The sequence below is a fragment of the Phalaenopsis equestris genome, unplaced genomic scaffold (genome assembly GCF_001263595.1).
Source record: "Phalaenopsis equestris unplaced genomic scaffold, ASM126359v1 Scaffold000980, whole genome shotgun sequence".
NCBI classification, from domain to species: domain Eukaryota; kingdom Viridiplantae; phylum Streptophyta; class Magnoliopsida; order Asparagales; family Orchidaceae; genus Phalaenopsis; species Phalaenopsis equestris.
This window is the reverse complement of record NW_018165419.1, coordinates 13205-28103: the sequence shown is the minus strand read 5'-3', so window position 1 is coordinate 28103 and position 14899 is coordinate 13205. Positions and strand designations below refer to the sequence as shown.

The window sequence follows — 14899 nt, the reverse complement described above, 5'->3', positions numbered from 1 at the left end:
TATATAAGTTAAAGTTTAGACGTTTGATATGTAAACATTAGAAATTAAGCAATACCTATGTAAATCTTCCACAAAAAAATTTGTCAAGATTTATGAAAGAACGACTATGCGTTGTATCACTTCGATATTACACCTCAGGATTTATCTTAGTTACCACGAACACACACACACACACGTGTGCGCAATATATTTATTAAGAAAATCTTATAACAGGCTCAATTTAGACAAGTTTGCTCTAATTCAAATGTTAACATGAAGAAGTTGCAAGAGAAGCAGCTCTAGGACCCAACATGGATTTTCCTCACCAAAATTCCTTGTTCCTCTGTTATAACATGGAAAACAGGACTTGGACTAATATATCTACTGGCAGTCTTTGGTATTTGCTTTTTCTTTTTTCTAATTTAATTTATAGAATAGTTTTTACCTCTTTTCACATTAAAAAGAAAATATTAATCAAACAATTCAAATTTTTGATGATGGACTGCAATGATCTCAATGTTTGTTTTATGGCGTATACTGAATCGATGCAACAAACAATGAAATAAACAAAAGAAAAAAACATAGATTTTACGTGAAAAACTCAAGATGGAAAAAATCAAGAGCAAAAGAGAATAATTCACTATATCAAATAAGAGATTACAAGTTAAAACTGTGTTTTATACAAAACATAAGAGGAGATTTTTATAGTTTTAGCAAGACCCTTTAAAGGAAATAATCAAAAGAGAGTCAATAAAGCAATAACGCAACAATTGCAATCTAAAGGTCATTATAAGGTTGATCTGATGGTTGAAACCTTCAATTCTTGTGCTCACGGTTTCCTTCTAAAACATCAATCCACATGATCATAATTTCCTTATGAGATGATAAGTGGGACCCACAAAAATCAGGGCTTAAATTTAACAATCTCCACCTTGACACAAATTTCCAAAGAATTAAGAACATAATTTTGCCAACCTTTTCCACAAAACTCTAATAATCAGGAATGAATACCAAGTTTAAGCAATGCTCAAACTTGCTATTGGAAGTGCTTTAGTCAACATACATGTAGTATTATCATGGATGTTGATCTTGCCCACAACAATATCACCACAACCGATAAGATAACTTCACGAACAAAGTGATAACAAATTTCAATGTGCTTAGTCCAGTAATTGTCACACACTCAGCTTCAGTTTTAGTCAGTGTCACAGTTATTTGTAAAGTAGCCTAAATTTTGGATCGAATTTCATGCGCACAACCAATAATTGTTAGATCGTTAACAACCCTGCTAATGTTTGGGCTATGAATTGGGCGAATTTAGCTCGACGACTGTTAATTGCTAAAAAAATTGATTCCAATTTTGGCTCGAAGTGAGATCAAATCGAAAAAAATGAGTCGATATAAGAGCCTAAATTTGAATCAAATTTCGTTCGAGCCGACCTAGCTCGGCTCAAAATTGGATCGTTAGCAACCCTATCTGCAGAATCTGGTTTGACAAATGAAGAGGAATTTGAGTAAGAGTCGTTCTATCATTATGTTGCTAATGAGGACATCTTTTTGAACCCATGTGGTGCATCAACTAGATCCATCTGCTCAAAGACTGCTTGTATCCTAACCTGTCAAAGAGAAAATCTTGTAATGCGATCTAAAAGAGGCATATGGTACTTTATTGTTGCCATCATCGAAATCAAAACTCAACTCTGATACCACTTGATATTGAATCGATGCAACAAACAATGAAATAAGCAAAAAAAAAATCACAGGTTTTACGTAGAAAACCCAAGATGAAAAAAAGCACAAGCAAAGAAGGATAACGCGCTATATCAAATAAGATATTACAGGTAAAGAGTATGTTTTGCACTAAAGAGAAGAGTATTTGTGGTTTCAACAAGACACCTTTAAAATAAATAATTAAATGAGAGAGAATAAAATAATAGCACACGAATTACAATCTAAAGACTTATAAATTTCATCTAATGGTTCAAACCTTCAACCTGCGTCTTCACAGTTTGCTTCTAAAACTTTAATCTGTAGCATCATAATTTACTTTTGAGACGATAAGCAGGACCCACCAAATTCGGGTCACAAATTTAGCAGTTTGTTTCCAGAACACAAAAAATTCTTCTAGATCTGTCAACTAATTTATTTCCAACAAAAACAGGCAAATAGATGAAGTGCCAACTGGTTCATTTTAGGTTTGTTTGGGCTACAGAAATTCTTAAGTCACATGATAAAACATAACGTTCAAAAAAATCCAGCATCTACTATTCAATCAGAATGCATGAATATCAATACAGCTTGAGGCTTCACTTGAGAAACATTGAAACGAAAATAAGTAAAAAATGCCAGGTTAGTAAGAACCAACTTCAGAAAAAAGCAAAAAACAAGGATATTTTATTTTCAAGCATCTTGTATGAAAAAGAAATAATTACATTAAGGGTTTCATAAACTTTATAAACAATATTAATCTAACATTACATAAGTGATGAAGCCTAACAAGTGTCATCATCTTAAATATTCTTTCTGTATCTAAAATGTCCCTCAGGGTCTCAAAAAAACATGTTTGAAGATGTATTAACCTCAAGAAGCAAAAGCGCAAAGAATTTTACTGATCTTTTCAGACACGCTGAGACAAATTCTTTAATCAGCATTCATAAGAAGCAAATGCCTAATGGCCATAGTCACTTTCACTTACCAGTACTCATTACAGGAACAGCTTCCATCTCTGAAATGGTGGAATCTGTTCCGATCCCTCACAATCACCATCCTACCATAAACGCTCGAAAATACCTTTGTAAAATCATGGCAATCAACGCATATCCGAAGATTCTTCGCAATTCTAAGTGTTCTTCCTGGAGCAGTAGCAAGAATTCCAAAAGCAAGAGCTATCTTCTCACTGTGATAAAAAAGTACATCCGTCTTCTCCTCCTCATCCAAATCATGCAGCTCTGAGCTCATGTTGGCCACATAACCTGCCATTTTAAGCTGCTTTCCAATCTCATCAAGCATTCCATAAATCTCTGCCTTCCTTGGATGAGAGTCATCATCAGCAACAAACTCATGAATTCTTCCATTCAGCTCCATCGTAGTGCAACCACGGCTTGTTTGAATCCCTTTCTCCTTCATCAACCCCCTTACCTCTGCCACTTTATTCCAATGACCCACAGAAGCATAGATATTGAGTAATAAGACATAATCTCCAGCTTGCTGAGCTTTTGACTCAATCAGATGCTCCATAACACGTTCGCTAAGCTCAACATATCTATGGATTCTACAAGCTCCAAGCAAAGTCCTCCAAATTGTCACATCCGGCTGAACTACCATTTCACTGACTATAAAATTGTAGGCATGATCAAGCAAACCAGCACGGCCAAAAAGATCAACCATACATCCATAATGACAAACATTGGGAGTAAGTTTATAATCAAATCTCATCGCATCAAACAAACTAATCCCTTCATCCACTAACCCAAAGTGGCTGCAAGCTGAGAGAACCCCGGTAAAGGTTTGTTCATCAGGAGCCACACCCTCCCTACAAACATTGGGAGTAAGTTTATAATCAAATCTCATCACATCAAACAAACTAATCCCTTCATCCACTAACCCACAGTGGCTGCAAGCTGAGAGAACCCCGGTAAACGTTTGTTCATCAGGAGCCACACCCTCCCTATGCATCTCCTTGAAAGCACTTATGGCTTCCCTTCCATAGCCATTCATTGCCAACCCTGAAATTATTGAACTCCAGGTAACAACATTCCTCTCAGACATGTCACGGAACACTCTATAAGCCTTCTCCATAGCCCCACTTTTTGAGTACATTACAATTAGAGAATTTCTAATATTGAGAAGGTTTCCAAATCCATGTTCTTCAACATATTTGTGCATGCGCTCACCAAAGTTGAGTGCGCCTAAGTGGGCGCATGCCTGCAGTAGGAGCAAACAAGTAATGGCGTCGGGCTTTAACCCATATTCTGGGCTCTGCATTGCGTCGAAGAGAAGCAGTGCATCTTTGGTTCGGTTATTGCAGGCAAAGCTAGAAATTAGCACGTTCCAAGTTACAGTATCTTTGTTTGGCATATCATCGAACACTGTGCGGACACTGTCCAGTTCCCTGCACAAGGAGTAAAGAGACATCAAGGAGGTGAACAGAACAGAATCTGATTGGTGGCCATCTTGGACAATCCTTCCGTGAAGCTGCTGTCCAATACATAAAGAGGAGATTTTGATGCATGAATTGAGAGCGAAGGAGGAAGAGAATGAGTTACCAGGAACACCAAGGCTTCGCATGTGCTTGTAGAAGGTGAGGGTTTTGGAAGGAGAGATGGTTTGCATGTAAGCTTTCAGAATGGTGTTGCAGACAAAGGTGTCGAGAATAAGGTATGAGCGGAGGAGTTGGGCGTGGAATTGGATGAGATTAGACTTATTAGAGGAATGAGTTTTTATGAGGGAAATAGTGTTTCTTATCAAGGTATGGTTGGGTAGATGAACAAGGGAGGAAGCCATATGCAAAGGAAGGAGCTTTCAGCGTACAGACAAATAACTCCAAATACTAATTTTATCTTCCAGAAATTTGTAGAAATCATTCCTTGATTTGATTTCTTTATCCTTATTAAGTACAGTACTCTAGACCAAGGACAATAAATTATCTTATTTTTTGAAACACGTTATTTCCTTAAAAATTATACATATATGCTCTTTTTTTTTTTAATTAGCACATTGACTGTTTTAGTGAAATTTGGTTATTAATGGTAAAGCTGTTTTATGGACCACTGATGCAAGCTCCAATAGTTGAGTTTATGTCATCAAATGAGATTGTAATGATAGATAATTAATTTCAATTTATGAGAGATCATCTATCAATATCCTTAGTATTCTCTGACATGTATAATAACCGTTGAATTCCCTTAGATGTTAACATGTTCCATCAACCGTTGGCTTCAATTTTTGATTTCATATATGTAGAGTGTCCAATCGACTAGCTCGAGGCACGAAACAATGGTCTGCGATAATTTGTCATTTCCCTGGAGAATCCGCCGTCGAGCGAGCCTACTTAGGACATCAGACATATTTGATGCCTATTATGGTGTCTAGAGGTACCTCTGTATCCATTCAGAGCCTCCTCGAGGTTAAGTGAAGTCGTGGAGCCCTCCTACGCCTCTACAAAAAAAATAGGGTTTGAAACATCTTACCTGCGTCATAGTTTAGAGCGCCCGTTGGCCAAAAATTCTCCTATAAAAATACTCTTTTTTGAAGTTAAGGGATCATAATTAAGTTACATGTGGTCTCTAGTAGTTTTGGATCCAGAAAATCATCAGTCGGGCACTCCCAATTTTAATAAGGGTTTTAGAGGCTAGATTGACCCTAGGCGCCAGACTGTGGTGCCTAGGAGCCCAAAATGCCCTTTAGGACGTCCCAAACTAAGCCCATGGATGTCTAGCGCAAGTTTCTGGCGCCTAGAAGCCCAAATGCTAAAAAGACGGTCGCTTTCCCTAGATGAGGGAAAGTAGGTATCACCTCTGTGGCGCCTAGGCGCCAGGTTCAGCGCTTAGGCGCCAGAGCCTAACTCATCACAAACCCACTAGTCAATTTGATTGCATAACTCCTGTAGCATTGAAGCTAGGAGTCATAAGACACTTTGATATTTTTTTTCTAATTAGTAAGACCCAATATTATCTATTACAACAGGAAAACCTACATGTGGGCAGGCTTTTGATCAAATAATTAAAGTGGTAGGTGGTCAATGACTTCGTAATAAATGTAGCCTTATAATACTTGGTATACTTTAATATTCATATATCTTCGTCTTGTATAGTTTAGACTTTCTAAATATTTACACTGTCGTATCCCTAATCTTAAAATGTCTAAACCCAGCTCACACTAGTAAAAGAAGGCTCACCCCTATTATTAGGTTAAGGCATTGTTGAAATGTACGTTCCTTCTCCTACTAGAAAAAAAAGAAACAATATGTATCATACTATCTATTTATTAAAACATTAACATAAGAAGTTTGGCTAGCATGCGCTTCTAATAACAAGTATGCCTCCTTAGATGACAATTATTACAATATGGCCATATGATTTCTCTCTTGAGATGAAATGCTTTCTGGATTGAGCCAAGAAAATAGGTGGGCATGCCTTTAGGAATTGCATAGTCTATTCTCCTTGCCATCAGGGGATTGAGGTTTGCTTGAAAGATAACTGATTTCGAGTAATATGATGAATCTCTAAGTGTCATATTTATTATTATATAAAAAATTGTATCACTAAGATTTTTGTTATTGTTAGGATATATTTATTTCTTTCCTATTTATCACCCTTATAAACCTCTATACAAGGCTAGACTATGAACAATTCAATTTACTGAGAGTTTTATGTTCTTTTTTCTTAAGTCTCAATATTTCTTTGTTTCATGTTATCAGAGAAAATACTTTATTTGATTTTTAATTAAAAAATATACGAGAGAACAAATTGGACCCACAAAAAATATAAGAAGATGGATTTTTCTTCCACCATATCATGCCACATCATTATTTTGGGAATTATTTTGAACTGCATACCTCTTCAATTCATATCCTAAGTAAATTTGAAGAACTTATTTCAATGGCCTCAATCAATATTGTTCTTGATGATGACAACGGGTATTGATCTCAATGGAGATATTGGACGTCAGTCATATTAGCAACGACATATGTTGGCATTGTTATCAGCGATGAATATAACTATAGGTGTCAATGATGGGTGCCAAGCTTATGGTTATCGTAGAGATTAATGTTGTATGCATACATTAGCATTGATGTTTATGCAAGTATCAACATTATTAGTAAAGGTAGACATCAAATTTTTTTAGAGATGATAACATTAATGTTGGCGTTGCAATGATGTGTGGTATCCTTGATAATGTTAATGTTATTAGTGAATTCAAACTTAGTGGAGATAATGCAAATCACTAGTCTCGAAGGTGACAATATATGCTAGCATTAGTGGAAAAGAAATGTGTTGAACTTATTAGTTATGAAAAATGCAATGTTGATCTTGATGATAAACATGAACTTTTTTCATGATAGTAGTAATCAATATTGGTGTCAATGCAAATGCAAAGTATTTGCCTTGCCTGTGATGGTAGACGTCATAGTTAATGTCAATAATTAGTGTTGGCCTTATTAGCAATGAAACTTAATAATAGTGAGCATCTGCATTGTTGAAAATGAGAGACATTAGCATTGTTGGAAATTGTGTGACAACATTTTCATCAATGATCTATAGATATTGGCCTTGTTAGTGATGGAAGGGTTCAACCTCCTTGGTGATAGTGACCACTAATATGACAATGTAAGTGTCGATATAAATGTTATGCTTGACTATTTTTATTACAAAAGGGAGACATAAAACCTAATAAGAATAGGAAATGAAAATTGATAGCGATGATATGTGTCGACCTTAATGATGAAGTGGGAAACAAACTTGATGGTGTCAGCATACATTGACCTAATTGGTGGCAGTTACAACTCTCAACATTAATGTTGACAATTGGCGAGCATTGGTTTTGTTGGCTAAGTTGAGCTTTAACATGGCTAGTGATAATTGGTAATGATGGATGATACTATTAATGATGACATTGATATACGATATTGTCAATAATTGATTAAATAAATGATTTGTGAATAGAACTCGATTAGCTAAAACCCAAGCTTCTATGACTCGATTTGTTAGCTCTCGAGCCAGCTTATTAATAGAATATTATGACATAATATAATTAAAATAACAATTTGAGTACAAAGTTACTAAAAGCTCATAACAAAATGCATTCCATAATAAAGTAATTTCTCATTACATCTCTTCTAATTTCTTTTTTATAACTTTACTAAATTAATTATTTGCATTAATATTAATTTTTATGTTTTATAATACATAAGTAGCATGTGAGCCGACTCAACCATTTTGAAATAAACTCAAGCTCAAGCTTGAAATAGAGGAATTAATCAATCTCAAGATCTAGCCAATATGGTTTGACCTTAGCTCATCCCATTATCCACCCTCAGTTGGTGTCGATAAAAGACATTATCCTTATGTATAGGTAGGCATTGGTGAGTGTGAGCTTTAACATGGCTAGTGATAATTGGTAATGATGGATGATACTATTAATGATGACATTGATATACGATATTGTCAATAATTGATTAAATAAATGATTTGTGAATAGAACTCGATTAGCTAAAACCCAAGCTTCTATGACTCGATTTGTTAGCTCTCGAGCCAGCTTATTAATAGAATATTATGACATAATATAATTAAAATAACAATTTGAGTACAAAGTTACTAAAAGCTCATAACAAAATGCATTCCAATTACTTGAATAAAGTAATTTCTCATTACATCTCTTCTAATTTCTTTTTTATAACTTTACTAAATTAATTATTTGCATTAATATTAATTTTTATGTTTTATAATACATAAGTAGCATGTGAGCCGACTCAACCATTTTGAAATAAACTCAAGCTCAAGCTTGAAATAGAGGAATTAATCAATCTCAAGATCTAGCCAATATGGTCTGACCTTGGCTCATCCCATTATCCACCCTTAGTTGGTGTCGATAAAAGACATTATCCTTATGCATAGGTAGGCATTGGCGAGTATGAGCGGTACCACATTACAAAAGTGCCCTTTTACTTAAGTTCATTAATTGGGGGTCAAAATAACATGAATATAGTGAACATTTGCTTTAGTGAAAATAACAAGCATTAAATTGGCGATCTTAGTCGTATCCTTAAGTTTGTCTTGTCAAAAAATTCATTTTGACTAAAGTTTATGAAAAATAAAGTTAGAACGAGTCCAAACTTAATTTTGAAAATCTCTACATTCGATTAGTTAAGCATAAAAAATTTGTCTTTCAATTGACATTTTTTTCTTAATGAAACATCACCTTAATCAAGGCCAATCAAAGAATTCTTTTTATGCTGAAACATTTTGTAACTACAAAAAATTTGAGATTTTAAAAAGTCTTTTATAACCAAGTATAAATTTTCACACAAAGCAGTTCAGGACATTTCAGAAGGATTGAATTGATGCTTAAATGGACTCAACTCAACTAAATGAGTACCACACAAGTTGATTTAGTTAAAAATCAGTCTTTCAATTTATTTTTGGTGTTTTTCATTCATAAAATCTCAAATTTCTGCAATTTTCAACATATTCCTCGTTCTCAAAAAGCCCATACTATCATTCTCATTTCTATATATCTTATACTCATACATCTAATATGTTCAGATAATATATAGTTCTTATTTTCATAGACTGCTTACAATCTGCTTCATAGAAACATAAGTTCCAATCACTGCAATAAAAACTCCCACCACCAAAATAGCCAAAATCATCACCAACTCCAGACCCCAACGCCTGGAACTCTTAAATATCTTAAGGTAGCACAGAGATGGCAGAACCATTGTTGCACTGCTACTGAGAAAAGAACCAGTAAGAGCTACGACATATCCGAAATATGGCACAGTTAGTGCTATAATTACAGTGCTAATCAGGATTACAGTCCGGATTAGAATGCCAATGAATCTGCTCTTTGAGACCTGGAGCCACTCTTCAATGGCGTTCACAAGTGGGGTAATTATGAGAGCATATTTGGCTAATGGGTTGATCAAAGTGGTGTAGATTGCAATTTTGGAGCTCATGTTTTCCACTGGAAGGTTCAATGTTACTTGAGATTTTGTAGCTTGGCCAAACATGAGGTATCCCACGACTGCCATTACTCCATAGTTGATGGTGCAGACAGCAAAACTGACAAACAAAACCTGCAATACAAAAGATGGGAAAATCATTTTAGGAAGATGAAGTGTTGGGATTGGGGAGTGAATTTCAGACAAATGAAATGCGAAAGGACCTGCAACTAATTAGTTAAAATAGAATGTTGTGCATAAAAAGCTCGTATTTTACGATTTGCTGCAGTCAGAAGAAAATGATAAAATGTTAGACTGGTTTTCATGTTATTTATACATCATTTTTGTCTTGAAGTATATAGAAATGTCAACTTAATTTCTAAACTGTACTAGTCTGTTCTTCTAAAAGAGATGATGGGAGACTGTTTCAGCATAAGTTAAAGAGACCAAGGACTAAAATCTGATATTTTAAACATTTTTGAGATTAAATTGTTTTGCTCTGTAAAAGTTTTCAATCACTCGAATATTTTTCCAAAAAAAAAAAAAGTAAATAAACAGAGGAAGATTTACATACATATACTACACAATGCTTTTGTATTTACAAATCTAACACCTAAACATCCATTTTTACTCATATGTCATCTTTCTTATACATGAAAAGAGTGTATTTCACTTTTTAAAAGTTAAAATAGTGGCATTTTTTATGTGATGTGAAAGATTTGGGTGATGTTAACATAATACGTAAAGCTTAGGTGTTAGATATGTAAATACATATATTAGTAAGCGGCATGTATGTAAATGCCCCACAAATAAAATAAAACTCTAGGAGGATCAACTTTTGTTTAGCACCTAAAGTGAACTCCTCAATTATTTTATATGTACATTTTTATAAGTGTAAGCAAAACCCAAAAAAAAATAATAAAGCTCCCTTTTGTTCTATATAACAAAATAATAATAACATCACAATTTCGGACATCAAATCTCAAAGTGTCACATCATCTTCAATTTTGCCGCACGATGATGTGATATTCTGTGATTTACTTTTCGGATATATGAACATCCGGATGTAATATTATCTTCAACTAAAGATGATTAGTATACTCAACCCCACCTCCTCATCACATAAAAGTGATTTCTTTAATTCATGCACATGACTGAACTAATCACAATATAAGACAAAAAAATAATGAAAAATTTTTAAAAAAATCAACAAAAACGGCCTTTTTGATCAATATATCTATTTATCACAACTGCAAAAAAAAAGTTTTTTTTTTTTACCTTAGGAGTGCATAAATCAGAATATCAATTACAAGAAAATGTAAAAACATAACATGTTTCCATCTTATCAAGGTCCATTATATAAAACTTGCAGATTTATCAGTACTTACGCGAGAGAACTTGGTTTTATCCGCCATTGATGCATATATTGTAGGATAGACTGAATGTCCACTGTAACAGAAAGCAAATAAGCTCAACGCAGTAGGAATTCCACTCCACTTCATCACACTCCCCCTTTCATGAAACCCAACTCCCCCAACTCCTCCCACCCACATAACAGAGAAAACCAATATAAGAGAAGCCATTACTCCCCCCACCGACCCATAACAAAGCAACCCCATAGAAATTAGAGTTCTGGCTAAAAAATGTAGAAAGTTGAGTGATCGTGAACAATTGAATTAGTCGTTCGTAATAATAGGGGAGATTGAGTGATCCGGAAGTTGCAAGCCAGATAACCGATAATTGATGTTAAGTAGTGGCAACAAATTGCACTCATTTTGGTTGATGAGTGGCATCAAGTGATAACAAGCAAAGCTCACAAATCACCATAGCTCGTGCGGTCATGTTGTTCCGCTCCCTTTATTACATAGAAATAGTGTTGGCTCAAATCCCATCGTGCATCTATTTTTCTAATAAATATAAAGGACCCTATTTTGAGCCTAGCACAAATAATAATTTATAAATCAAGTTAAATGCAAATACGCTGATCACGAGCAATTTCAAACAAAATTAATTTCAACTAATTAAAACACTCGTTCTAACTATAACTACACAAAAATTGAACGACATTGACCTTTAAATTGTATTAGAAAAATTCCAATTTTTTTTTCAAGTAGTTTATTTAGAATAATTCGAACTCCAATTCAGAAGTTTTGATAATTATCTATGTTATGAATTTGTATAAATCTTTGACTAAAATACATATATATTTTGATTTTTAAAAATTGAATCAAATTTTTCTCTTGACCAAACAAATTTTTTTGGTAATGTATCAATGTATAAATACATGAATGCTATATATATATATATATGTCGAAATATGCATCAACTTTAATTTATTGCATGCAATATAGAATAATAAATGGAAAATGAACCATGCATATATCTATATATATATATATATGTCCAGAATAATTGCATAGCGAAGTTAGAAGTACATATACACATAAGTGAGGAAAATAAAACCTGAGAGAGCATTTACTCCATTGAAGCAAGTTCTAAAGAAGCTGCTACCAGCTTTGGAGGGTGAATGGGGATCCATTATTTACTTAATATTTAGCCTCTGGCTTGCAGAAGGTTACAGTGGATCAGAGCAAGCGAAGTGGTTTCTTATATAATATGCATTAGCTTAATATTAGAAGAGAAATACAGGCAAGAGGCAGGGACAGTGTTATTGATGATGAGTAGACAGCCATTCATGTTACATTTTATTTTTCTTGGAAATAAAAATCATAAGTGACAAAATATGTGGCTCAAATTTGTGATCTTGGAGGTATAACTATCATCATTTAACCAGTGAGTACCTGTCCTTTCATAATTTACAAGAATCCTTTTTGAGGGGTTCAAAAAGTAATGATTTTTCTTTTTTTTTTTTTTTTTTTGAAAAAATTGAATGTCAAAATATAAATTTGATATAGGAGAAATTTAATCTCAAAATATGTATTGATAAACTGAGCTGGTACCCATACTTCTGTGATTTCTCCTCTTATGATTAATTGTCCCCACTAACTTTTCCTTGGTGGAAAGTCTAAGTATGAATTCTATCTATTCTTGTTGCTAATAGCTATTGCATGCAAAATGGCCACTTCTTTTTCTTGTGGGGTAGGTCTGACAAGGCATGATTTATAGACAACTTAGAATAGTAAAATGAAGGGTTTATGAACTCTATTTTATATGATGCGGTCATTATCACTGAACCATTCTAATATTGGGGAGGAATAAGTTTTGTTAATATATTTTGCATTATTGGAGTGACTTCATAGTTATTGTAATTGTTATCTGATTTTCTTGACATAAGCTGAACTATATGTAAAAATTAGTTCCAAGTGTTGCACCAATTTGATTTAGGGAGCTTGAGTTGCAGCATCAAAGTTAGGACTTGTAAACTAATAATCAAATTAATACCAAAATTTAAAGAAAAAAATGTGCATATGAGAAGTGAAAGAATTCAAATCTTATGTATGTGTGAGAAAAAAGCTTGTCTTGTGATAGGAGAATTGAATGGTAAAAGTATAATTTCATATGTAGTTACTAAGGACATTTCACTAAAAGTAGGCAGTGGGATACCCCTAGCCTCTAATTCAAACACTGATTATTGGCATGTGTAAGGCAATCTTTAATATTTCTATAATATGTTTTTCAATAATTTGTTATAAGAAAGAATTATTATTATTTAGTGCGGCAAAATAGATTACATTAAATTTAAGAAGATACCTAGTTATAGAAGAATTGAAGGTTGATAGCGCCTAACACATGTCCACCAAATCTGCATCTCCATCTGCACTATCTTCATAGTTTTGTATCATGGTGTGGCTCATCCCTGATCTTAACCTTCCTAAACCCAATTGAAGCTAAGCATAGCTCCAACTTCTTGGTAATTACCTCCTTTGTTATTATATCTACAGGATTCTGAGTTATGCGTATCTTTTCTAAAAATTAACTACCCATCTTTCAGGAGAGAGCCAAAAAGTGATATCTCAACTGTATATGTTGTGTCTAGGTATAAAAAGTGACATTCTTAGCAAGATGTATAACACTTATACAATCACTATGAAACTTTCCAATCCCTTTCTCCTTGTCTAATTCTGTCATGAAGCTATATAGCCAAATCATTTCCTTGCTAGCCTCAATTATAGTAATATATTCGGCCTTCGTAATTGAAAATACAATAATTTTTTACAGACTGGAAAACCAACTCACCATTGTGTTCTCCAAAGGGAAGATATACAATGTTGCACGCATTCTACCATCCAAATTTTATGTTGAATATGAATCTTCAAATCCCGGTAGATTGGTCCCTACACTTCAATAGTAATGTGTCATGTTCACTGTTCCCCTCAAATACTCAAGAATCCACTTCATCACCTCCCAATGATGTATGCTTGGATTGCTCATGTATATGCTAACCACTCCCACTAAATATGCAATATCTTGTATTGTGCAAATCATATAGATCAAACTTCCAGTTATTGAAACATATAGAGTTCTCTATATTTGTGCTTGTTATGCTTCAAACGCAGGTGATAACTCCTTAAATAGCTTGAAGTTAATACATAATGGTGTACAGACTGGATTTGTCTCACCCATGTTGAACCTTTGTAGAATCTTCTCAATACAATCTATGTAAGATAATTTCAGTGTACTCGCCGTACTGTCCCTGTTGATTCTCATTATGAGATTCTATTTGGTTGGACCTAAGTCCTTCATCTTAAACTCACTTAATAATTGCTCCTTTAAGTCCCTAATTTTTTCATATTTGCCTTTGTAATTAACATGTCATCCTCATACAAAATGAGCAAGATATAATATTTACTATAGTTTTTAATGAAGAAATAGTGATTTGTCTAGCACTTCTTCTACACACTATCTTACATGGACCTATCAAACATTTTATACCACTGCCTCCGACCTACTTTAAGCCATAGAGAATTTTTTTCAATCTCTGGACCAAATATTCTTTCCATCGAACCTCTTAACCTTATGATTGCCCCATGCATAATTCCACATCTAGATTGCAACGTAGGAAAACTATTTTACATTCATTTTCTCCAGATGTATAACTTTCTATGCTACTAAGCTTAACACAACCCTGATAGTTTTCATCTTCACCATAGAACAAAAAATTTCAGTGTAGTCCTCTTATTCTTTTTGCTAAAATCCCTTCACAATAAGTCTTACTTTATTGTAAAGAGATTCCTTTCTTGTCTTCCAACACTAGCCTTTCTTGGAGCTTTGTAATTGTTCATGGAATGCATTTTCTTT

General features: G+C 34.0%; 2 protein-coding genes across 2 annotated transcripts; both read right to left on the bottom strand.

The window, feature by feature from the left end:
- Window positions 1-2390: 2390 nt before the first annotated feature.
- LOC110032606 (pentatricopeptide repeat-containing protein At3g47530-like) lies at window positions 2391-4566 on the bottom strand. Its single transcript, XM_020736278.1, has 2 exons — window positions 3560-4566; window positions 2391-3427 (listed from the first exon to the last, which is right to left on the bottom strand). Exons 1-2 carry the CDS (start codon window positions 4480-4482, stop codon window positions 2671-2673), a joined length of 1680 nt encoding a protein of 559 aa, XP_020591937.1. The 5' UTR covers window positions 4483-4566; the 3' UTR covers window positions 2391-2670.
- A 4561-nt stretch (window positions 4567-9127) lies between these two features.
- LOC110032602 (amino acid transporter ANTL1-like) lies at window positions 9128-11259 on the bottom strand. Its single transcript, XM_020736275.1, has 2 exons — window positions 11029-11259; window positions 9128-9775 (listed from the first exon to the last, which is right to left on the bottom strand). The coding sequence occupies exons 1-2, from the start codon at window positions 11257-11259 to the stop codon at window positions 9263-9265; spliced, it is 744 nt and encodes a 247-aa protein (XP_020591934.1). The 3' UTR covers window positions 9128-9262.
- Window positions 11260-14899: the final 3640 nt, after the last annotated feature.

Bases quoted from the DNA above. Each gene is read 5' to 3' on its own strand.
- LOC110032606 (XM_020736278.1), bottom strand. From the start codon at position 4,482: ATGGCTTCCTCCCTTGTTCATCTACCCAACCATACCTTGATAAGAAAC. The intron at 3,428-3,559 runs GTTTGATGTGAT...TGAAGGGATTAG, and splicing joins GTGGATGAAGGGATTAGTTT to TTTGTTTGATGCGATGAGAT.
- LOC110032602 (XM_020736275.1), bottom strand. From the start codon at position 11,259: ATGGGGTTGCTTTGTTATGGGTCGGTGGGGGGAGTAATGGCTTCTCTT. The intron at 9,776-11,028 runs GTAAGTACTGAT...TTTGTATTGCAG, and splicing joins ATAAAACCAAGTTCTCTCGC to GTTTTGTTTGTCAGTTTTGC.